We start from the raw sequence: 25,724 nt of genomic DNA, 5'->3' as shown, positions 1-25,724 counted from the left end.
GTCTAATTCTTGATCAAGATTCATAGTAAAAGAGCTGACATTGAAAGGAACATGAAAATGTATTAAAGTTGTGGTTCTTGGTCTTGTTGATACCATTTAAATTCTTTTGATTTCAATCTAATTCTTGATCAGGATTCATAGTAAAAGAGCTGACATTGAAAGGTACTTGAAAATGTATTAAGCATGCGACTCTTGGACTCATAGATTTCATTAAATTTCATTCAATTTCAATCCACTCTTTGATCACGATTTATAGTCAAAGAGTCCACATCGAAATAAACTTGAAAATATGTTCAGGCTTGCTCTTGATTGTGTTAAAACTATTGTTTATTTTTAAATTTCAATCCAATTCTTAATTGAGATTTATAGTAAAAGAGTCGACATTGAAAAGACCTTGAAAATGTATCGATGGTGTGGTTCTTGGTCTCATCAATGCCATTAAAATTCTTCTGATTTCTATCCAATTCTTGATCAAGATTCACAGTAAAAGAGTTAATGTCAAAAGGAACTTGAAAATGTATTGAGGGTGTGGCTCTTCATCTTGTCGATCAAAAGGAGATCGAAAATGTATGAAGGGTACAGAGCTTGGTCTTGTCAATATCATTGAAATTTTGTACATTTTAGCCCCATTTCTTTATCAAGATTCATAATAAAAGAGTTGGCATCGAAAAGAGTATGAAAATGTATTAAGGGTGTAACTCTTAGTCGCGTCGATGTCATTAAGTTTTTCAATTTCAATCCAATTCTTGATCAAGATTCATAGTAAAACAGTCAAAATTGAAAGGAACTTGAAGATGTATTAAGGGTGTGGATTCAAAGGAACTTGAAAATGTATGAAGGGTGTGACTCTCCAATTCAAATTCTTTCAATTTCAATCCAATTTTTTATCAAGACTCATAATAAAAGAGTTGATACCCAAAAGAACTTAAAAATATATTAAGGGTCAACTCTTAATTGCATCAATGTCATTAAGATTTTTTCAATTTCAATGCAATTGTCAATCAAGATTCATAGTAAAAGATTAGACATCAAAAGGAACTCGAAAATGTATTAAGGATGTGTCTCTTGGTCTTATGGATCGAAATGAACTTAAAAATGTATGAAAGGTGTGGCTCTTGGGCTCATTAGCATAAATGAAATTCTTTAAATTTCAATCCAATTTTGATCAAAGATTCATAATAAAAGAGATGACATCAAAGAAAATTTGAAGATGTATTAAGAGTGCAGCTCGTAGTCATGTCAATATCCAATTCTTAATCAAGATTCATAAAAAAGAGTCGACATAAAAAAGAATGTAAAAGTATATTAAAAATATGACTTTTGATATTTCGATCCATTTCTTAATCAAGATCCATAATTAAAAAAGTCCACATTTAAAAAACTTGAAAATATATTAAAAATAAGGGTAATGATCTTGTATATTTCAAGGAAATTCTTTCCATTTCAATCTACGGACATGAGACAAATGTGGGCTCTATTCAAGTACATATAGGCGTATGTACAGCTTTTCTGCCCCGCTTTCATTGCAGCAAATCTTAGGAAGTCCATCTGCCTTCCATTTTGTGCTTGCCAACCTGAGAGTAAGTACCTAGCTGCCCAAACTGAAGTGCTTTCGGATGCCGAAAGATACGATTCCTGTGCAATGGATTATTCTTCTATGCTTGCTATAAGCTAAGTATTAGTCGTTTCCGTGTCAACCAAGACAAGAATATGGCATGTTTGGCTTCCATGGCCATTTGACGCCCGTCCCATCTAGAAATTTGGGCCAATGTCACAGACAGGGATAATACTATACCGTTCTAGAACATGTATAATCTTAATTTGAATCTCTACATACATTCAATTGGGTAATCAGCAGAGGCAAAAGGAAAAGATTGGTATGTCAATGGTACTGTACAGGAGGATTGTATGAAGGTGGTATTTTGAATTGTTAGGATTGTCAAATGGGTGTGCCTAAAAAAAGAGTTTTCCCGTCATGAAGTTACTGATGACAGATGAGGGGAACCGTCACCGTCAAATCTCATCCGCGCTTTGGTTAAATGGTCCATGCCACTCGAGCTGAAGGTAAAAAATCAGTTTCTTGGGTACTGAGGAACAAACATGATTAATGGGAAGGATTTGTACAATGTGCTAAGTTCGGTGGTTCCCCTGTATGTGGCCATGATTCTTGCATATGGCTCTGTCAAATGGTGGAAGATTTTTAATGCTGATCAGTGCTCTGGAATAAACCGTTTTGTGGCCATTTTTGCAGTCCCCCTGCTGTCATTTCATTTTATCTCGACCAACAACATATATGCCATGAATTACAAATTCATTGCTGCGGATTCCTTGCAGAAGGGGATTATTTTGGTGGTATTGGGAATATGGGCGCAGTTTGGGAAGAGAGGAAGGTTGGAGTGGATGATTACGTTGTTTTCCTTGTCTACTCTGCCTAATACTCTGGTGATGGGGATTCCTCTGCTCAAGGGAATGTATGGGGATTTCTCTGGGAGCTTAATGGTGCAGGTGGTGGTTTTGCAGAGTGTTATTTGGTATACCATCATGATGGTATTGTTTGAGTACAGAGGAGCCAGAGAACTTCTAATGGAGCAGTTCCCTGAATCTGCTGCTAAAATTGTTTCTGTAAGGGTGGATTCTCATGTAGTGTCTTTCAGAGAGCCTCTGCAGACAGAGGCAGCAGTTGGAGAGGATGGGAAGCTTTACGTAACAGTCCGCAGATCAACTTCTTCCAGGTCTGTCATCTTTTTTTAAAATAAAGAACAGTTCAGAGCTGTAAAGCAGAGTTAAAATTATGATTTTTGGTTTGGTGCAGGTCACAGGGGTTCGAATCCTTTCCTTCGCTTCCAAATATGACAGGTGTAGAGATGTATTCTCTTGACTCTTCTCGCAATCTTACACCGAAAGGCACCAGTTTTAACAATTCTGATTTCTACTCAATGTTTTCGGTGAGTCATTGTGGAGCTAATAATCTCAGTTCCAGGCACTCAAATTTTCAGCCTGCAGATATGAATTCTATCACAGGGCATACACCCAGAACTTCAAACTTCGACGAGGAAGCATCCAGGGACATCAAGTGTTCGAGTCACGGGCGCTTTGGGTCGAATGTGTATAATGCCAGTTCCATTCCTCAATTTGCGTTTAGGTCTCAGGGGAGTGTAGGCGTGAGCGGTAGATTGGATTCCTATGGAAATTTGTCGCCAAATGAGAACAAAATAATTAATCTGTCACCAAATGAGAAAATGAATGAAGCTGTCAATGAAGTTCACATGTCTCTGTGGAATTCCAGTGCTTCAGATGCAAACCAGATTGCAGTCGCTGCAGATAACAACACTGCAAGAAGTTTTAACAAATCCCTTACTCCTGAACATCATGGAGGAGGAGGTGATTTTGAATTTTGTTTTTTAAATTTTTTCCTGAACTTGTTATTAATGAGACATTTTAATTTCTGCTTGTTGCAGGATTATGTGTATGCTTCCCTAGAAATAATAGCTCTCTAGTTAAAAAGTGAGTTTGTCAGCATTTGTCGGAAGGTGATCAATGCAGAGAATCATTAGTTATAGGAAAGCTTTAAGGAAATGGGAAAAAGTTCTAGAGCTAAAAATTAGCTTGGTTCTATAAAAGCTTGTTTATTTACAGTACCTAATGCTTAATTTGCAAAAGTAAAGATGCCCATAAAGTATTCTAGAAGCAATAGACTGACTGTCTTCCAAAAATGGTCCCCCATGCATGCGTTGTCCCCTTAAAGTGCTTTTGAATCAAAATTCATACGAATCCCTGGGAATGCTTTAAAATGCAATAAATAGATGGTTCCCAAAAGTGAAGAGAATCGTTTACCACTATGAAATGATATCTATATTTGACTGATTTGTTCTCCTATATAGTTTATTGACCAACTTATGTGGATCAGGACCAGTCCGTGAACCCGATGGATCAAACCAGGATTTCTCTTCCAGTCCAGGAACCAAGGCTATCATATCACAGGGTGTACAGGATGTGGAAATGGCTAACCCTAATCCCAAATTAGGGCCTACTTCTTCTGTGAACAACGATGGAAAACCAGCAAGAAATGCAATAGCTATGCCTCCTGTGAGTGTGATGACCAGGCTGATTCTCATCATGGTATGGAGAAAACTCATCAGAAATCCCAACACCTATTCCAGTGTATTAGGCCTCATATGGTCCCTTGTGGCTTACAGGTACTTTTCAATGTTTTATTTTCTGATCAGTTTCTTTCTTTATTGAGAACACTTATCTAAGCATTATAAATTAGAATATTGTTTATGAGGTCAAAGATAGTCTATGGGACAGAGTAAACAGAAGCAAGAAAAGCTGAAAATCAGAGGTTACAAGCTAAAACTGAAAACTTGAACACACTTTGCAACTAAGTACAGACCACAGCACAAGGAATAGAGTGAGCAGATCTTTACTCATCAATTTTTGCTTGAACCATTTCAATAGCTCAATATCAGATTACTGTCCCTTGATCCGATATTAAAAATATTAAATCAAAGAGTCTCCTCTTTCTGATGATGGATCATTGAATGCAATCCAAAATGATTCTCACCTTGTGGACCTTTACTTTCTTCAAGTTTCACTTCAACCATTGCAATATCTCAATATCAGATCACTGTCACTTGTTTCATATAAAAATATCGAAGACTCTCCTCTCTCTGATGATGGATCGTCAAATGCAATGTAAAATCACTCACTCCTTTCTAATGATAGATCATTGAGTGTAGTCCAGAACACCATTAAAAATATACAGTTCATACATTTATCCCTTTGTTTTCTGCATAGACTAACATTGTGATGACACTGTTGCTTGAAGGTGGAACATTAAAATGCCAAAACTGGTGCACAGTTCAATAGCCATTTTGTCAGATGCTGGCCTCGGCATGGCCATGTTTAGCTTAGGTAAGGATTCTTCAGGCTCTTTATCTCTCTCTACTTGATTATAACGATAATTCTAGTGAATGAATCCTAACTAGTACGTGTGGCTGACAAACAGGGCTGTTCATGGCTCTACAACCACGAATCATAGCCTGTGGAAAATCCATTGCAGCTTTTGCCATGGCAGTTAGATTTCTAGTAGGGCCTGCTGTGATGGCAGCTGCCTCCCTTGCGATCGGCCTCAGGGGAACATTGCTGCAGGTGGCTATTGTTCAGGTACTTCACCCCCAAAAAATTAAAAACTCACCTTTAGAATATATATCATCTCCTAAGATCTATAAACCGTGACAGTTCCAAGTTCATGTAGCTTGTAAAACAGCAATGGAATTGATCAAGAATACTTTTCATTTACCATCACAGGCAGCCCTTCCTCAGGGCATAGTTCCATTTGTCTTCGCCAAAGAGTACAACGTGCACCCTGAAATACTAAGCACAGCGTAAGTTAACACAAACTGAAACCCAGTTTTCCAAGCAATCTAAACCGCCATTGTTGTCAAAATATCCCTAACCTGTCTGCCTTTACTATTTATACTTACAGAGTGATATTCGGCATGCTGATTGCTTTGCCAATAACTTTGCTGTACTATGTCCTCCTGGGCCTATGACAAAATGAGGTAAGCATTTCCTGCACCTTACTCAAAAATAACATCTTTATTCCTTTCTCACACCTCAAAAAGTCTCAAAAATGACATTTTTCTTTCACAGATGGAGTAGGCTACCTAACTTAGCCATGAAGATTCTCCCGAGAATGCCTCGACTTCAACCAAATTCTAATTGAATAACTTATGTGTACAGTTTCATTACAAAGATCCACCTTGTGGGCTGTAGCAGGAATGCCAATATTAAATACAGAACTTCTTTCACAGTTTGTTTTCCAACATTTCTTGACTTGTTCAGTTCTTGGGTTGTCTTGAATTAAGATGTTGGAACAGCCCAAATCAAACTGGAAAGATGCTCAGCTTGTACAGGGTGGTATACATAGATTTAGAGCTTAGAAATAGTTCTTGACACAGATTCAGAGCTTAGAAACAGTTCTTGTAGTTTAAAAAGTAATATCATTCATTTCCAAGATGCTTGTCTGGCAATAAGCTATGGTTAATGGAGGAAGCCTTAGAGGCTTATATTACGTCTGGTTTCAGTTACCCAGGGAATCTGATTCCTCCCACTCAGCGTGAATATGGGCTTTTTGAAGCGAACATTGACTAAAGACAAGCAAGTAAAAGTAGCTTTTTTTTGGTTCTGTGTAGCATCAAACATGGTAGAAGGAAGATTCGGGTGTACTAGTACTGTGTGTGCATAATATAGAAAAACCACTTGGTGGAGCAGAGAATAAATATGTGAACAGTGATTCCACCTGCTTTTCTTAGCTTCAGAAGAGATAGTGGCTGCCCAAATTTGCTTTCTCTTTCATCACACAGATCTCAATCGTATATTATTTACAGCAGCCGGTACGTAAGATCTTCCTGTTTTATATCATTTACAAATAATGAAAGACAAGAAGAAGATTTGGCTGAGTTTTTTTTTTTTCTGTAAAGTATCCTCATGGGAATGCTGGCTGACTAGGAATCGAGCAGGAAGGTTTCTTAATAATACTAGCCGTTGTGCTGCTGGGTTTAACGATAACTAACTTTATTACTAAAATATCTTTAGTTCGTTAATTGATCTTTTTGTCAATTTATTTTTTAAAATTTATTAACTTATAATATTTGAATGTTGTATGATTATGGTAAACAAATGCTTTGAAAATATTAAGCAATCATAAATTATAGAAATAATCACATCTATCATGGCTAGTAGTCATTGTTCAATTTTTTAAGGAGTCTTGTGGAGCAATGGTCTTATGATTATTAAATTTTGCTGATGTCATCTTAAATTGTATTTTTAAATGAAATTATTAATAATAATTTTTATAGATAAAATTTGGAGAAAAAATAGGAGACAAATAAAAAAGAGGGAAAAAAAATTGTAGAGCTAATTTTTAGTTTCTTTAGCTTATTTCCAGCCACCTTGTTTTCAAAGCCTATTTTCAATTCTTAAGTAGTCATTGCTCCACTAAAATAGGAAAAGATTCCAATCTATCATTTTCCTTTAATTAAAATTTACACTCCAACTCCTTAAATTTAAGGAGAAATTGCACTTAAGTAGTTGCATAGGGACATGGGGTAAGAGTTAGAGATTATACATAATTTTCATTCTTATTTTTTTTAAACTATTTAATTTCTATATATAGATAGATAGATGGATCAATTGTTAATTTATTTATTATATATATGAATAAAAAATATAATTTTTTCAAGTTTTAGAATTTTGGTGTAGAGTATTTTGTGAGAAAAGTCATTTTTATGATTCATTGCTATGTTTAACAATCAAATGAACTTCTCAAATGGCGAAATCAATTATGTTTTACTCTAGACCAAATTCACATTTGTGCATTTGATCCCTATACTTGCAATCTTAAACTTTCTCTTTTGTAGATCTGACCTTTTATTGTGAATTTGAACATGCTATCATAAGTGCTGAGAGTATATATAATCTCCATTCTTATTCTTATAATTATTTAATTTATATAAGTGGATAGATCAATTGTTAATTCTATAATCATTTATTTATTTCATATACAAAAAAAACACATAAGTTTTTTAGTTTTAGAGTATTAATGAAGAGTATTTTTTGGCAAAAGGTCTTATATGATTCATCACTATGTTCAATGATCAAATGACACTTACAAATGGTGAAATTGATTATTCTTTACTTTAGGTCAATTTCACTTTGGTGGATTTGACCCTTATACTTGCAACCTTAAACTTCCTCTTTTGTAAATTTTACATTTTTACTTTGGATTTGAACATGCTATCAAAAGTTCTCAAAATGCAAAGTGTTTTCTTTTCTTATTAAGAGTTAGTGGTGTTGAAAGATGCCTATATAGAACTTGTTATGCTAGGAATAGATGATGGCTTGCTCCCTTCATTTTACCTTAGTCAAACCTCTGAACTAATTTAATGATATTGAACAAATTTGAAGACACGTCAAGCAACCATACAAAATGCATAGTATATCTTTATCAGCATAGAGATTGTTGAGATATTATATTACTAGTTCATGACATCATACGATATGATTCATTTCTTCTCCATATTGTAAAATGATTTGATGTAGTCATGGATAGAGGGCCTAGTTAAGGTTTATTCAACCATGCAATGAAATACAATATTCTCCATAAACATACAACAAAAGAAAGCTCAATTAAACAAAAAATAATGAAATTGAACCTTCTTAATCTACTCTTTTTGTTCTTACACTATATAATTTTCCCACTTCACCTCTATGCTATTGTCTCCCAATTTCTCTTTTAGATATTGACATAAGTTAGCAATGTATAATAAGTATATGCCTAAATCTTCAACCAACTCTAGGTCTCATATGCATTACCAAAATCAATACTTTGATAATTCTACAAGGTCTAAATTTTCTCAAATTTCTAACTTATTATATATCCCAGTTAGAAATATTTCCTTTCTCAAATATATAATAACTTCATCTTCCTACCACAAAATCCTTACATATTATTTTCTTATCTATAGTTTCCTTATATCCACCATTCATATTTTGTAATTGATTCTTTACTTCTCATGTAATATTTTAATGTGATATACTCTCATTCACAAAATTATTCTACGTAAAATTAGCTTACATTGATACCAAATCCACTCTTGTTTTTATAATTATTTAATTTCTAGATAGAAGGATATATCAGTTGTTAATTCAATAACCATTTATTTATTATGTATAAACAAAAAAAATAAGTTTTTTTTGTTTTAGATTTTTTATGAATATTTTGTGACAAAAAATCTTATATGATTTGTCACTATGTTCAGCAATCAAATGACCCTTACAATGGTCAAATTGATTATACTTTACTCTAGGAAAATTTCACATTTGTAAATTTGATCCTCGTACTTACAAACTACTACTTTCTCTTTTGTAGATATGACATTTTTGTTGTGAATTTGAATGTGCTATCATTTTTTTTAGAAACACATTGTTTTCTTTCTATTATCAAGTGTTAGTTGTGTTGAAAGACACCTATATATTTTGTTCTACTTGACATAAGGGATTACTTGCTCCCCTACAATTTCTTCTCCATACTATAAAGTAAATTGTTGTAGTCATGAATAGAGGGTCCAATTAAGGTTTTCTCATCTATACAACCAAATAAATGTTCTTGTAAACACAATATAAAACTCAATAAAAAAACAAATAATGGAATTAAACCTTCTTAATTCATAGTTATGAAATATATTAAAACTCTTGTTGCAAGTATCCTACAACAAGGTACCTTGGTCCTTAATAATAAATGGCCATAATGTGTGCAAATTAGTGTTAGCAGAAGCCAAGAAGGAAGACTGAGAGAGGGGAGGGGGGGGTGGTGAATTAGTCTTCACCAGAATACCAAACTTAATCACAAAACATAGATCTGATAAACTGCAGTAATAAAATAGATAAGAAAATTAACAACACCACACACATCACCAAAATTTTGACGTGGAAAACCCAGTTAAGGGAAAAACCATGGTGGGAACCTACCCAGAGTAAGATGATACTCTGTAGTAGTATGTGTAAATATTACAATGGGGAATGCACATGCATTGAGGCACACTTCCTAGAGCTCACTGCTCAAATGTAATGGCCCAGAAGGCTACAACCCTCAAGGAAGTCTCACTGACTTACACCAAGATTCAGACTATAATCCAGAAGAAATGAATTGAAAGAATAAGATCTCCAAATGCCTGAATACAGTTCTAATTAAGCACAGATGTCTTCCCTACAACACCAATCTCACCTCAAACTCAACACCGAAGGATAAATCACTTGTTCGCCCGTGAACTCACAATGTTGGTTCCCACTTTTTTGTACATCCTGATTTTTGCTGAAATGATATATTTTATAGAAAATATAATGATTTAAGCTTTTAGAGGTCCCATTTGAAGTAATTAATTAAAGAGAGTTAGATCAAAGACTCTTAGATCAAAATTTCTTGGATAGAACCTCTCTACTTCTAAATCATACTTGCAATAGGAGTCTCCTTCGCACCTATCAAATGCTGATAAAAAACCAAATTTTACATTAGCTTTTGGGGGGTCAAATGAATTCATTTAGAAGTTTTGTTTTTTTGAGTATTTATTCCTTATTATAAGATTTCAAAATAGTATAATCTTTAATATATTTAATTTCATTAATATATATTTATTTTATTTCTTATGAATGTAGGGTTTTCACCGAACGTGAACTTCTTTGTTCAATGCTTATGGAAAAATAGTAAATGTCGCCCAAAAAATTCTGAAAAATATTTACACACTAGGTATTGAAGTCCTCTTTCCAACAAAAAAGTTATAATTATTTTTTGTTACATATACAACAAGCTATGTAATATCAAATGGACATATGTCAAAATTACAGTTAACTCTACTTTAAATCTTAATAAAATATGAAATATTGAAGATAATGTTACAAAACCAATTGAAAACACTAGATATGGATGTTACAAAACCAAATTCGAAAGAATCACGTTCATATCTATTATAGAAAAAAAGTTATGCTATACAAAGTGAGTGTCACTTAAAAATGTTTTTTGAAAAAAACTAGTTTTTGAGGGAGATAGAAAAATGGAAGCAAATTGATTCCAAAAATTATCAAAAAATATTTTTAGAATCTTCATAAAAATGACACAAATCAATAGTTCACATCATCTACAAATTCCTTACGGTTTAGAAGTAATAGCTGTTTGAATCTAATTTTTTTTTTTCTGAAAATGAATATTGCAGTGTCAAAATTCGCAAAAAAGTGTAACCTACAATTGTGGGTTCACCAAAACCTCTCTCTGATAATGCATACATAACATCGACACCTAAATTACATGAATATATCACCTATATATACAAAGCATCAACTTTGATAACAAGGTCAAATAAACCTTCAATTACAAAATTACAACACATGATACAAAGATCGACCATCGAACCAATATAATGGTTTACATAGTATAACATGGACCTAAAATAAATTTCCAAACAGTCAATGCCACCAAAAATCACGCCAAGATCAATCGCAACACACTACACCACCAGGAAAACCGCATAACATGAAAATCATCACCGGATGATAGAAACCACCAAAAACTTGCACAACAATCAATATGGATCACCAAAATAAATAGGACACGACTAGGAAACACCAACAAGCACGTTAGAATCATCAGGAACAACTGCACCAACACCACTAAACAAATCTTCATCGATCAACGTCTGAAAGCTCAAGAACACAACCAATCGGCAACTGTCACGAAGAAAGATAACTTGTGGAGCACCAAATCATGATCCATCTAAAATGAAGATACAGAAGACCATCCCAAGCAATATCCCAAAAAATGAGCACAATAGTTGATCACACTGGAATATACCAAAGGATATACCGAACTCTGCAAAATAGTGATCAACAAAACAAAACAACAAACCAGATCATAAGATCTTCCCAAAATGCAATCACAGAACAAATCATAGGAATATATGTTGACATCAATGACAACAACATATCCTAGCAGCAACAATGACTGGAACAATATCCAACAATCTACCCCTTTGGCATTGATTGAAACATATGAATGTGAAAAATAGTCAATGCAAAGAAAGAAGATATCACCAGCAAACTCCCACTAAGATCAAGATATATAAAGCAGTTTTTCACATGATCTCTCTCTCTCCCCCTTTGATAGCAATGCCAAAGATCTCAAAACAGATAACCAAAACATGATCTCTCCCCCCAAAACAAAAACATGAATCACATAAATCTCTCCTTCAAAAACACATACTACTCCACTAGAGGAGCAACACCAACACACCAATCTGGATAAAAGGATAAGACTGTGAAGTCCACTAGATCAATGCAACTTAATACATCTAGTTCTCATCAGGAGGGGTGGATACCCCTAGCTTGTCTCTCAAATAGACAAATGTATCTATAGGCAAAGGCTTAGTGAAAATATCAACTATTTATTCCTTTGTAGATACATACTTCAGCTTCACCTTCTCTTCACTGACTTGCTCTCTCAAGTTATGGTATTTGATTGACACATGCTTAGTCTTTGAATGTTGCATTGAATTCTTTGATATGCTAATAACACTAGAATTATCACAGTATATAACAGTAGGATCATCATAAACAACTCTGATATCTTTTAACATTTGTTTCATCCAAACTACCCAAGTGCAATTACTAGTAGTAGCAATGTACTTAGCTTCAACAGTAGATAAGGACACTGAATCTTATTTTTTACTAGCCCATAAAACCAACTTATTACCCAAAAAGAATGCTCTATCGGTAGTGCTCTTCCGGTCATCAAAATCACTAGCCCAATCAACATCAATGTAAGTGTAGACACCCAAAATTGTCATGTCTAATTAAATAAATATTTTATTTATTTAATTATCTAAGCCTAATTCTTCTATTAATTAAATAAATTTTTATTTATTTAATTAATTCTTTTATCCTCTTCTAGCCTTATTTCTCATTTAAATAAATACATTTATTTATTTAAATTATCCCTTTCCTATATTAAATAAATATTTTATTTATTTAATTGCCCTACTTCTTCTATTAATTAAATAAATCTTTATTTATTTAATTAATTCATTATCTTTTTCTACACATGACACATGTCATTCATCTTTTATTTCCTACACTACCTACCTCTTTCATTATTTTGGTATTTCTTATACCTACCCTCTAATCCTAGCCGACCTCCTTTTTACACCTCTCAATCTTAACCCTCCATTTTCTATTGTGTCTTCTATTTAAGGAGATGCTTCCTTCATTATCAAACCCTAAGGAGCTAACTACGGGATCAATTGACTACACTACAATTCTACTTGCAACCACATTCCGTTCTTTGTTGAGCTCTTGTGCATACAAAAATCTTAGAGCAAGCATATCAAACAAGATCAATGGAGATAGGAAGAATGGAGATCAAAACCCTAGTGGACATGTGATGGTATAATCTTTGTGATTTTTGAGTTATTTTGCATTGTCTTAGGTTATCTTCATATGTTATGGTGGATCTTTGTTCATTGTTAGGCTAGGGTTTGGTGGTTGAATCCATTTTAGTCTTTCAATATTGTTGTTTATTGCTATCCATTTTCACCATATACATTTTGGCACGCCCGGTGGGACCCTTGTCCCTTTGCATTTAACATTTTTGTTGCAGATTTTGCATTTTTGAAGTTGCAGATCGGACGATTTCGACGACATTTTAGGTTTTTTCCGCGTCTGCGAGTGTTCGGATCGCGTTTTTGTATTTCAGAGGCGTCTGTGATATCTTTTATCGCGTCTGTGTTTCTGCCATTTTTCTATTTTTGCAGGTTTCCGAAAGTCGCGTCTGTGATCCCTAATCGCGTCTGTGATCCCTAATCGCGTCTGTGAACCATCTGATCGCGTCTGCAGAATAAAGAGGCATCTGTGTTCTGAAATCACGTCTGCGAATAACATAAGCGCGTCTGTGTCGGACAGACGCGTCTGTGTCTGGTATAACAGCGTCTGTGCATTCTGTTTTGCAAATTTTTTTTTAAGTTTTTCGATTCGGGTTTTCCGATTTTGTACTTAGGGTTTCAGATCTGGTTTATTTTTGGCTAACCTTTGCAGATCTAGCTAACCTGGTTTGTGCAGCTTGCTTTGGAGGCAAATACGTTTTTGTTGAAGGCCCCTTTTCACAAAGTCTTTTTGCGTTTTCTTAAAATTTACCTAACTTGTGTGCTTGCAGGAAGGGGTTATCACTTGAAACAACCCAAACTACTAACAATTTTGTCGCAGGGCCTTAGCTAGGGTTTTGCAATTTTATTTGTGTGCCTTGTCTTCATAGCTTAGCAAACACTTCAATTGGTGCATTAAAATTGAACCATTGTCTTTTGTGTCTTGAGCAATAGGCTCTTTTTGTTTATTCTTTAGAGGGCCTGTCTTCCCGTGTGGTCATTAGGACTACTAGTGAGAAGAGAACGACCCAAGTGGTAGCAAAAGAAAAGCCATCTTCTTCCAAGCCACTATAATCAAATGTATTCATGGTGAAAACTATGAATAACGTGTGCTGATTAGTTCATACCGACACTATGTCTCCCCATAAACCCGTTTGATCAAATTTATTTGATCATTTGTAGGGCGTAACCCCTACCGGCTGGGAGCCTTCTGTATTTACAGAGCTGAAAGTGCCGCATGTATGGCCACACGAGCGGATGCCCTTACTAGCACCTCATTGTTTTAGATGCCCAAATCCTTCTAGTTGTTGAGGCAGGAGGTCGGACCTCTGGTAGCGGCCCACACACATACGGTTCTTAGTAGAGATACAAAGTTCGCCATGGGGAGTTTTCATGGGGACTGATGCTTGGCTGACCCGAGAAGTGAGTGCCGAGGGTGGAGCCAGTGAGGTCAAGCATCTAAGTATCCGCTCTGAATAGCGTAGCCTCGGGGGTAAAACCCCATGTGGGATCAACAATTATTGTCCTGGCTAGCCATAAGAATTGTGCTTGACTTATGATAAACATTCAAACAATCAAGACAAAAACAGCAAAACATTGTGTCTTTTGTGTCTTCAAGTGTATGCAAAAACTTTTTACATCAAACAACACACTTTTTGGAGTCTAAACAGTCTGCAAACATTGGGTCATCAACACTGTGTCCTCTTGTCACGAAAAACAGTCGAAAAATCAGATTTGGTCACAACAAAACAAATTCACAGATAGGAAAGATTGCACTAAGGTTACAGAAACGCGTCTGTGTCTGTTAAAACCGCGTCTGTGTCTGATAAACGCGTCTGTGAAGTACAGAATAGCGTCTGTGTTTTTATCAGCGTCTGTGTCGAACAGAGACACGTCTGTGTCTGGAAATCGCGTCTGTGAAGTATACAGGCGCGTCTGTGTCCAAAATTGCAAAAAACTGTTACAGTCCCAGCAAACATCAACAGGAAATCTCAGAATCACGTTTGTGTCAAACAGAATAGCGTCTGTGTCTTCAAACCGCGTCTGTGAAGTATACAGAGGCGTCTGTGTCAGGATTTGAAAAGTTTAACAGTCAAGCAAACAAAGAAATCAGTTTCGGCATACTTGAGCTTCCTAGGTTGTCTCTTCAGGTTTCATCTAGCATTCAGCCTGTTCTAAGGTCTTACACAGTCCATCATTGCTTCATACCTCATTTTACATTCATAATTGTCTAAACTTGAGTCAAAAGGTCACTTGCTTGTCCTCACTATACTTTGTCAACACACTATATACTACAACACTTTGCTAAGTGGTCCCTCATCAAGGTTTCTTACCTTTGGGTCTCATTTGGTCTTACTTAGGGTCAAGGTCAGCTTACCTCATCAAGAGAAACTATCCTCTCTTTGGAAGTCACACCTACTCTACTACTTACATACTTGGTCTTACACTTTGGACATTGCAAGTACACCCCAAGATTCATTTACACTCCATACAACTCTTGGTCTTCCATACTCTTGTCATTTTCGTCTAGTCTCTCACATATTGCTAAACACCTAGTTCATGGTTGAAACCCGTCTTCAAAAATCTAGGAGAAAAGCTAAAGAAGCTCAAGGGTCCGTAAACATGAGTTCTTATGAGTATGACAATGATGTCTTCTACAATCCTGAGCACACTACATTACCAGACATGAATGTTTATAGACACAATCCAAATATGGAAAGCGCAAACGCTATACACAACGCTACACACAATGACAATGTTGACAATTCTTCAATACTATCAGCAGACATACAAGAATCTATAATGGATCCTCAATTCAATAGATTGGTTGAAGAGATAATGAGGAGAGATCGTCAATACTTTCTAAACATGATGGCACAAAGTGGAGCTAAAATACCACATGATTTTGACTTATCTCAACTTATGGAAAGTAGACCTTCACAACAAACTCAACCAAATAGTGGAGGACCCAATAATATGATGCCGGAGTCACCATCAGTTTTGCTTCAGAAACCAGCAATCCCACATACACAAGCTCAAATGCATGATACTTACACTCAAAGACCATCATGGAGGCCTTATGTTCAAACACATGCTCAAGATATGGGTCAACCAAGACAAATGGATACTCAAGGACTTCCTCAAAATTTTGACACAAGAAGACCTCATGCCAAAATTGGGGGCAACATAATGGAAAATGAAAGGCCCATTGAATATGGTTTATATACACAAAACAGATATGGGGTCCCTCAACAAGAAATTATGCCAAGTGCTCCATACATGTCACAACAATATAGACCTCCATATGGACATGTCTACGATCAGTATCATCCATATATGCAACAAGCTCCTCCTCAAATGGGTGTTTCAAACATGGGATATGCTACAAGAAATCCATCTCCTCCCAAAAATAATTTGGAGCAACAAATTAGAGATCTACAAAAGAAAGTGGAAGACATGGGCACATCAAAACCCACATATACTATGAGAGATATATGCCCTTATCCATTTGATAAGAGCATTCCAATGCCTCCGTTTCCTCCACACTTTGCAACGCCGAAATTCGACAAATATAGAGGGAGAGGAGACCCCAAGGCACACATAAGACAATTCTTCACAGCTTGCATTGAGGTAGCGGCAGAAGAAACATACTTAATGAGGTTGTTCCCACAGAGCTTAGGAGATCAAGCTATGGAATGGTTTTCTCAATTACCTCCCGGTATTAAGTCATGGGGTGACTTGGCAGAGGCATTCATTCAGCATTTCTCTTATAACATTGAAACAGATGTCTCAGTTACTACCTTGTGCAATACGAAACAAAAAGAAGGAGAATCTTTTGCGTCATTTTTACAAAGATGGAGAAACTTAGCTAGCAGATGCTCTTGTGAAATCCCGCAAAAACAAATGGTGGAAATGTTCACACAAAATGTTAACAAGGCTATTGGTTATGATCTCAGAAAAGCTTGTTTGTCTACATTTAAGGATGTCATTGAAAAGGGCCTAGCAACAGAAAAGGTCTTGATTGAACAAGGAGTTATCAAACTATTCAAAGAAAACAAAGAGGACTTTAAGGGAAAGGACAAACCAAAGTTTTGGAACAAGAACAAGAACACAGTTAATGATGGTGTTGTTGATGCCAACACAGTGAGACCAAAGTTCATCTTTTCTGGATCAAATTCTACCAACAATCAAGTGAACAATCAAACGGCTGCTAAACCACGAAGGAAGTACACTCCATTGGGAGAACCACTTGAATCAGTATTCAAAAAGCTTGTAGCAAACAAAGTGATCACGGTCCCAGATTTTCCTCCATATGAACCAAAGGTAAAACCGAATTGGTGGAATGATGATGAATATTGCGAATTTCATAAGAGCAAGGGTCACAAGACAAGTAATTGCCATCGATTGAAAAACATTGTACAAGATCTCATTGACAGAGGAGATATTGAGATTGAGGGACATTCATCTAACCAAGAGCATGAGGTGTTTAAGGAACCATTCCCGAAACATGACAAGGGAAAAGGCAAAGTCACAGATGATCAAGCCAATTACACCAGAACATCTTACAATTATGATTCCACTATTAATCACATCTCAATGGACAATCATATTTCTACCATTACTATCAAAAATAAAAATCCTGAGAATCCTCCTCAGCGACCTAAAATTGTCCTAAAAGGTGTGGGATCTTCGTCCGCATCTACCTCTGAATGTCATGTTACAACCCGTCAAGGTAAGATCACATTGCCAGGTACCTCTACTAAGAATACCAATCTTTCGTCAACTAAGCCTGAGTACGATCTTGTAGAGCAATTAGGGAAAACACCCGCACTCATCTCTATTCTTGAGCTCTTACGTATATCTCCTGCACATAAAGCTGTCCTTGATAAAATCTTGAGAGATACTGCTGTCCCTACTGATCTGAACGTGGATCAGTTTCAAGCCATGGTGGGATACCTATCCGTTCCACACTCCCTCACATTCACAGAAGCCGATGACGCCTCCATAAGTCAGCCTCATAATGCACCTCTACATATTGAAGCCTTCATACATAAACACCGAATAAAACGAGTCCTGATAGATGGAGGAGCAGGTCTTAATATTTGTACATTAAGCACCATCAGACAATTGGGATATTCTGACAAAGCTGTGAATTCTACAAACCAAATCACTATTAAGGCTTATGATGATGAAGAGCGTTCGTCCAAGGGCACAGTCATCTTACCACTAAGAATAGGGCCAGTCACAAAGGACGTGATTTGTCAAGTCCTGGATCTAGACCTCACATATAACATATTGCTAGGACGTCCGTGGATTCATGAAATGAGAGCAGTCCCATCAACGTACCATCAGTGCATAAAATTTCCTCATAATGGAGTCGAGGTAACGGTCAATGGTGATCCAAATCCATTCATATATTGCAATAACTTGAGATCACATACTGAGATTATCATTCCCAGCAATCGTGAGGCTACTCCTTCTTCAGCATATATTGATCCTGAGTCATTAAAGCCCTCGACATCCAAACAAGGCGAACTTAGAGCCAAGTTTCAAGACAAAGGCATGGGAGAATACACTCTGAATCAAACAATGTTCTTACGACAAGTCATGAACTCCCCCAAAGAATATGGGAGGCCACATCCTAATAAGCAAATCTCCATCATGCTACTCAAATGGGATCCTACCGTCTTTCAAAAATGGGGCGAACTAGAGGAAGAAAGTTTATATAAAATGCTATATAAGGACGCTGAAGATGATACACATGATCAAATTATAATACCCTGTGAAAACTATGGTAAAGGTTTCAAAATTCTGCAGAGATTCGGGTATGATGGAAAAAGTCCTCTCGGACTACGCAAAGAAGGTGTCATGGAGCCTCTACAACCTGAGCTAACTACAAGAAGGGAACGCTCTAAGGGGCTTGGTTTTCTAAATCCCAAGATTCAAAATAAGAGAACAAAATAGATATGGCGAGTCAAAGTGGCTGAAGTTCAACAAGAGGATAATTATTCCACAGACTCCAATGAGTGGGAATGGGGTTCAGACAAATCCTCCAGTGACTATGAACTCAATGAGACATTTAGAGAGCCAGATGAACTAACAGAGGAGGAGGAGTTTTACAAGAAATTCAGAGTTGGTCAAGAACCGACCCATAAGGATCCCGCACAAGCTTCGTTTCAAGGCCCTAGGTCAGGATCACATAGGATGAGGACACCTGTCCCTGAGGGTGCTACTAGTGATGATAATTTGGACTCACTCACGATCGACACTGATGAGGAGAGTGCCATTGACGACCTCGATGACTACCTTGACATACCTGAATATAACCACATCTTCACTATTAGCCTTGCGGACTCTAAAAACACTAAAGACCTTCCCCTCGTTCACCCCCAACTCATTGACTGGGATCAGGATGGACCACCACAGTTTGATACATTTCAAAATGACGAAGCTATTGTTGATTATCTTGGCATTCGCGATGATCTTCCTCTTGGAGACCATAAAGCAGGATACGCCATAGAGCTAAATAACATGGCATACTTTGGTGAGGGTGTCGGGCCTTCTAGTCGCAAAAATGTGAAAATAAAGACAAAACAAGGGTCTTATGGCGAAAACCACACTGTAGCGCTCTCTGACTCTAAAAAAGTAAAAAGAAAGGACGTATCTGAGGGTGAAAACCTCTCTGAGGCGCCCGAAGATGGAAGGCTTGACATTCTCCCAGCATCATACGAAGAAAAATCATCCATGTTGGTAGAGGAGACTATAAAGACAAACATTGGTACAGCAGAGGTTCCACACAACATATTTTTGGCTCAATCATTGACAGAGGCCGAGAGAGCAAGGTTCATAAGCTTCTTTAAGGAACGACAAGTCAACTTTGCATGGTCTTATGCTGATATGCCTGGACTAGACCCCGATTTAGTAATGCATCATTTAACAGTCAAACCGGGGGCAAAACCAGTAAAACAGAAATTGAGGAAAATGCATCCACAGGTGGCATTGCTAGTCAAGGCAGAGCTGGAGAAATTACTAGATGTCGGATTCATACGCCCAATTGATTATCCCGAATGGATTTCCAACTTAGTGCCTGTTAGCAAACCAGATCGCAGCATCCGAATATGTACAGACTTCAGGGATATCAACAAGGCTTGTCCGAAGGACGATTTCCCATTACCAAACATTGATTTAATTGTTGATCTCACAGCAGGCCATGAGATGTTATCTTTAATGGACGGATTCTCTGGATATAATCAGATCAGGATTGCACCTGAAGATCAACATAAAACATCATTCACTTGTCCATGGGGAACCTTCTGCTGGAATGTCATGCCCTTTGGGCTGAAAAATGCAGGTGCCACGTATCAACGAGCCATGACTACTATCTTCCATGATCTCATGCATGTAACGGTGGAAGATTATGTTGACGACCTTTTGGTTAAATCAATAGATAGAAATACACACTTGGACATACTTTCAGTTGCTTTTGATAGGCTGGAAAAATACAAGGTAAGATTAAATCCAAAGAAATGTGTCTTTGGAGTAACCTCCGGGAAGCTCCTAGGATTCATTGTGTCTAAAAGAGGAATAGAAGCGGATCCAGCAAAAGTCAAGGCTATCTTGGACATGCCGCCACCCAAGAATATCAGTCAACTTCGGTCTTTACAAGGGAGACTCCAGTCCATACGAAGATTCATAGCACAACTTGCAGATAAGTGCAATCCTTTCCAGCACCTACTACACAAAAACATTAAGTTCAAATGGGATGAGAACTGTCAACAGGCTTTTCAGGCACTTAAAGACTATCTTTTGAACCCGCCAGTTTTGATGCCACCAATTCCGGATCAACCATTGCTACTTTACATATCAGCTACTCCGACAGCACTGGGGGCACTCCTAGCACAGCAAATACCTGACGGCAAGGAAAAAGCAGTCTACTATATCAGTCGCACATTGGTGGGATATGAGCTGAACTACACACCAATTGAGCGTGCATGTCTTGCTGTGGTCTTCGCTTCACAAAAATTACGACATTACATGCTTACTTACAAGACCAAGTTGATTGCCAGAATTGATCCACTAAAATATCTGCTTATCAAAGCTACACTTACTGGGCGACTGGCCAAGTGGGTAATGATTTTGAGTGAATTCGACATTGAATACGTGGACAGAAAAGCCATAAAAGGACAAGCCATTGCAGATCAACTGGCAGATGCTCCCATGATAGATGATGTTCCTCTACAGTCAGAATTTCCAGATGAGTCCATTCTAACAATATCACCTGCAAAGCCATGGCAACTATACTTTGATGGCTCATACACACAGCATGGGGCAGGAGCGGGTATACTCTTTATAACTCCCCAAGGTGATTCTATACCAAAGTCATACCGCTTATCATTTCCTTGCACCAACAATATAGCGGAATACGAGGCATTAACAACTGGGTTAAGAATTGTAGTTCAGTGGAAGATCTAGGAACTTCGTGTTTTTGGCGATTCTCAACTTGTCATCCGTCAAGCAACTGATGATTATCAAACAAAAGATGAAAAGCTAATGCCTTACAAACAACTGGTAGATGATCTGAAACAACACTTTGCAAAGATAGAGTTTGAGCAGATACCAAGAGAACAGAATCGCGCTGCTGATGCCATGGCTACAATTGCTTCACTCATTGACCTACCGCAAAATGAGACTTGTTATGAGTTCCTGGTTGACAACCTGCTGATTCCGTCATATGAGATCACTCCTACGGAAATGATATGTGTTGTTGGTCCTGAATCCCAGTTATATGGTTCCATATTCACATACCTTCGCGACAACATCTTACCTCCCGATTTATCGAACAACCAACGCCGCACTTTCATCCGCCAATCCTCCCGATACGTTATCCTAGCTGATATCCTATACCGACGAGGTCTAGATGGCACCCTCCTTAGATGTTTAGAGAGTGACGAAGCTCAGATTGCGTTACGAGAAGTGCACGAAGGGATATGTGGTCCGCATACTAGTGGTCCTACCTTGGCCAAGAAACTCATCAGGACTGGATACTACTGGCCTACTATAGAAAAAGATGCATATCAGTTTGTTAAGAGGTGTAAGCAGTGTCAAATTCATGGAGACCTCATACATGCACCAGCACAGGAACTACAGCCACTTGCATCTCCTTGGCCCTTTTGTCAGTGGGGACTCGATCTCATAGGCAAGATTCACCCTCCTTCTTCCAATGGACATAAATTCATTATCACAGCCACAGAGTATTTCACAAAGTGGATTGAAGCTGTGCCTCTCACACAAGTTACTGGGAAACAAATCGCTACTTTCATCTTGAACTACATCATTTGCCGATACGGGATTCCTACTTCCATTATCACCGATAACGGGCGTCCTTTCAAGAACCAGGATGTTCGTGAACTCTGTGAGCGCTTCCATATCTCTCATCGTTTCTCCACACCATATTACCCCCAAGGTAATGGCCAAGCTGAGGCGTCTAACAAAACAATTCTCAAAATACTTAAAAAGACAGTCGACGACGCTGGCCGTAACTGGCATGTCCAACTCAATCCCGCACTTTGGGCCTATCGTACCAGTGTCCGCACACCTACAGGGGCTACACCTTACTCACTTGTCTACGGTGCTGAAGCCATCTTGCCTATTGAGGTCGAGTTGCCTTCTTTACGGGTCTCCTTGAGAAACATAATCAACGATGAAGACTACAGGGTCTCTCGCTTACAAGAACTAGAACTGTTGGAGGAACGACGACACACTGCTTTTAATCATCTCAAGGCTTACCAACAACGAATGAGTCGCAGTTACAATCACAAGGTCAAACCTAGCACATTTGAGGTGGGTGACTTAGTCCTCAGAGAGAACCCCAAGAATCAACAAGATAGAGAAAAGAAGGGCAAATTTGAACCCAACTGGCTTGGTCCTTACATCATCACAGCAGCATATGGATTTGGGGCATATCAACTCTCAACTACAGAAGGGGAATATTTGGAGGATCCTATCAACAGCATGCACCTTCGCAGGTTCCACACATAGCTCTTTTTGAGTATCCTAATGCAAAAATACAAAAAAAAAAAAAAAAAAAAATTTCAAAAATACAAAAAAATTATAAAAACAAAAAAATCGTTACTTGGTGAAAACCTGGCAAACAGGCGCCTTGTGACAACAAAAAAATTGAAAAATCGAAAAAAGTAAAGAGAAATAATTTCGTCCAACGGTGAAAACCACTTCGGTGGCGCCCTGGGCAAGTACCATGGTGAAAACTGGGTCACCAGCGCCATGCGTAGGGACTTTGCTCCTCCCTCCTTCAGGATTCACTTTCATCCTTTCACTTTGCACACACTCACAACTTATTCGCTCGCAATAAACTTGCCCATTCCCATCATGGCTTGTTATTGATCTACCCAAGATTGGTTAGCCATCCATAACCCTCCCCTTTTCACTCCCTTTTCCATCCATAATAAATCAGATCCTATCTGTGACTAAGGCCAATTCCTACGTCTAGTAATGAGTGTGGAACTGAGAACATCACATGTTTCGAGGGGTACAATTTCTTCCAGTTTCCTTCAAGTCTATCCGCGCACAATCCGCAATAAAGCAGCATTTGCATCGCAAATCCGCAATAAGGTTTCGTCTTCTCTATAATAAGGTATCGGTTTCATGGATTCAGTCAGTTTCCAAGGAGACACAGCAGCAACAATGGGCTTCAACAAAATCAAATCTTTTAACAGACTCAGACAACATATGGTTCAGTGCTATCTATCCTTTTTGTGAAAGTGAACATTGTGACCACAATCGAATAAGACTTAAACAAGTGACAAGAGACACTAAACTTGAGGACTACAGTGGATGTTGGTGTCGAGTCTTGGTTTTCTTTTGATTTTATCTTTTTGGTGACATGTCTTTTAGCTTTTCCAGGATGTCTTTGACTAGAAAGGCGAGGATGGGGTATCGTCACTTATTTGCATTTGCTGTCTGTGGATTGTCTTTTAGTAATGCTATGACTTGTCCAAGGATAGGAGGACACTGTGAGTCTAGTATGAACTGGGGTATTCCTTGTTTGTGACTGTCTTATCTCCATGCAAACAGGTAAAATGACTTTCTGGGCCGAACAAATGCCTCGATTGTCATAACCTATTCTGCCATAATAAAGCTCAATGATGATAATGCACAAGAAGCTCTTTCACATTCATATCTTCTGTCTTTCATCCCCCATTCTTAATTGACTTCCATCGTCCTTCTCGAGTCTGTGTAGCCCGCTATCACATGACTGAGTATAATGACACACCAAAAAACATTTGCATTTCATATAGTTGCACCTACATCACCACATATAAGCATTTCATACATACATATAGATATCACAATTGCATCACATCCTGCATACACATGTTAGCACATCTCACATTTTCATTATATAAATAATCATTTGCATTATCATATTCATTTGCATTACATACATTTACAGTTGCATCATGCATCACATATACAACATAAAAGAACAAAAATATATTGCATTGCATCATATACATATTTGCATCCATATCATAAGCATCACATAAGAACATTTCATCACATAAGGTACACATGCATATAGCTGCCGCAAAAAAAAATGAATCATCTCATATATAATCAAATGTGTTATAATACAATGATGTCAAAAGAATCATATGGCTACAAAAGAATCACCCGCAGGTGTCTACAATACAATAATGGTACATATACTGATACAATGGGAGCCCACTATAGCTATGAGGAACTCCCTCCCTCGGAGCCACCTCGCCTCGACGGAGTCTGAGCTGTAGATGGACCCGCCCCTGGATCCCCCTGTCTCTCTGGTGGTGGTGGAGGCCCCATAACCCCACCGCTGGATGCCTGTCTCCTGCGGCTCCCTCCCGTAGCCGTCGTTGTGCGCAACGATCTATGGAAGCTCCTAGCCCGCTGATCTGCTGGCACGGCTGCATAATATAGATCCCTCCAGTAGGCGATCTCCTCTCCGGCTCGCAAAACATATGCGTAGCCTGCCCCTGCATCCTCTGCTGCCCGCCTCCCTGCCCTCAGAGCTGTCTCGGCCTCGGTGTATCTCTGGATGGCCTGATCCCTCTCCCGCTCTGTATCTCGGACCCTGATCCTGAGGTGGTTCCTCTCTCGAACCAAATCCTCAATCTCATCTGCCTGGCCCTGGCAAATCTCCCGCAGCCTAAGCACCTCATCCTCCTCAGAGTCTCCACTCTCCATCCCTGCTTGTGGCTCCTCCTCTATAGGTGCCTGTCCCTGCGCCTCTGCCTGCACCTGTCCCTGTGCCTGTATAGGTACCTGTGGCTATACCTGTCTCTGTCCCTCTGGCTGCACCTGTCTCTGTCCCTCTCTGGGACCCTGTGCTGCTGGCACCTATAGGGGCAGTCCACCCCGTCCTCTCACCACTGGAGCTGCTCTCTCCTGACCTCCCTCCCTCCGAGGTGCTACCCGTCTCTCTCCCACCACTCCCCTCCACCTCCGCCGGCCCCTACCTCCATCCCCTCCTCCATCATCATCCTCTCCTCCACCCTCTCCATCCACTGGCTCTGCTGGATCTGTCAACCTAGGAAATGGATGCTCTGCCCAGTACGCAGAGTACTCTGCGTCCATCCCTGCATCATCTACCTCTGGCCACATGTCCCATGGCATCGACATCATCTCCGCTAGCTGCATAACTACCTGATCATATGATAGCAGTGGGCCAAACTGCACCTGATCTCTGACCGTACGGGCATA

At 38.2% G+C, this 25,724-nt stretch overlaps 1 protein-coding gene across 2 annotated transcripts; it reads left to right on the top strand.

Annotated features, from left to right (window-relative positions):
* The first annotated feature begins 1,518 nt into the window (after positions 1 to 1,518).
* On the top strand, positions 1,519 to 6,591 carry LOC131039033 (probable auxin efflux carrier component 1c). Of its 2 annotated transcripts, none has more exons than XM_057971676.2 (8): positions 1,519 to 2,732; positions 2,813 to 3,381; positions 3,914 to 4,196; positions 4,829 to 4,914; positions 5,009 to 5,166; positions 5,311 to 5,387; positions 5,489 to 5,564; positions 5,656 to 6,591. In XM_057971676.2, exons 1-7 carry the CDS (start codon positions 2,101 to 2,103, stop codon positions 5,553 to 5,555), a joined length of 1,872 nt encoding a protein of 623 aa, XP_057827659.1. In that variant the 5' UTR covers positions 1,519 to 2,100; the 3' UTR covers positions 5,556 to 5,564; positions 5,656 to 6,591. The 2 variants fall into 2 exon arrangements, with proteins under 2 accessions (XP_057827659.1, XP_057827658.1); XM_057971675.2 differs by having other exon boundaries at positions 1,521 to 2,732; positions 3,908 to 4,196.
* The last annotated feature ends 19,133 nt before the right edge of the window (positions 6,592 to 25,724 follow it).

Source organism: Cryptomeria japonica, chromosome 5 (assembly GCF_030272615.1).
Source record: "Cryptomeria japonica chromosome 5, Sugi_1.0, whole genome shotgun sequence".
Lineage (NCBI taxonomy): Eukaryota > Viridiplantae > Streptophyta > Pinopsida > Cupressales > Cupressaceae > Cryptomeria > Cryptomeria japonica.
Note: the sequence above shows the minus strand (reverse complement) of the source record. Positions and strands in the feature narration are given on the sequence as shown.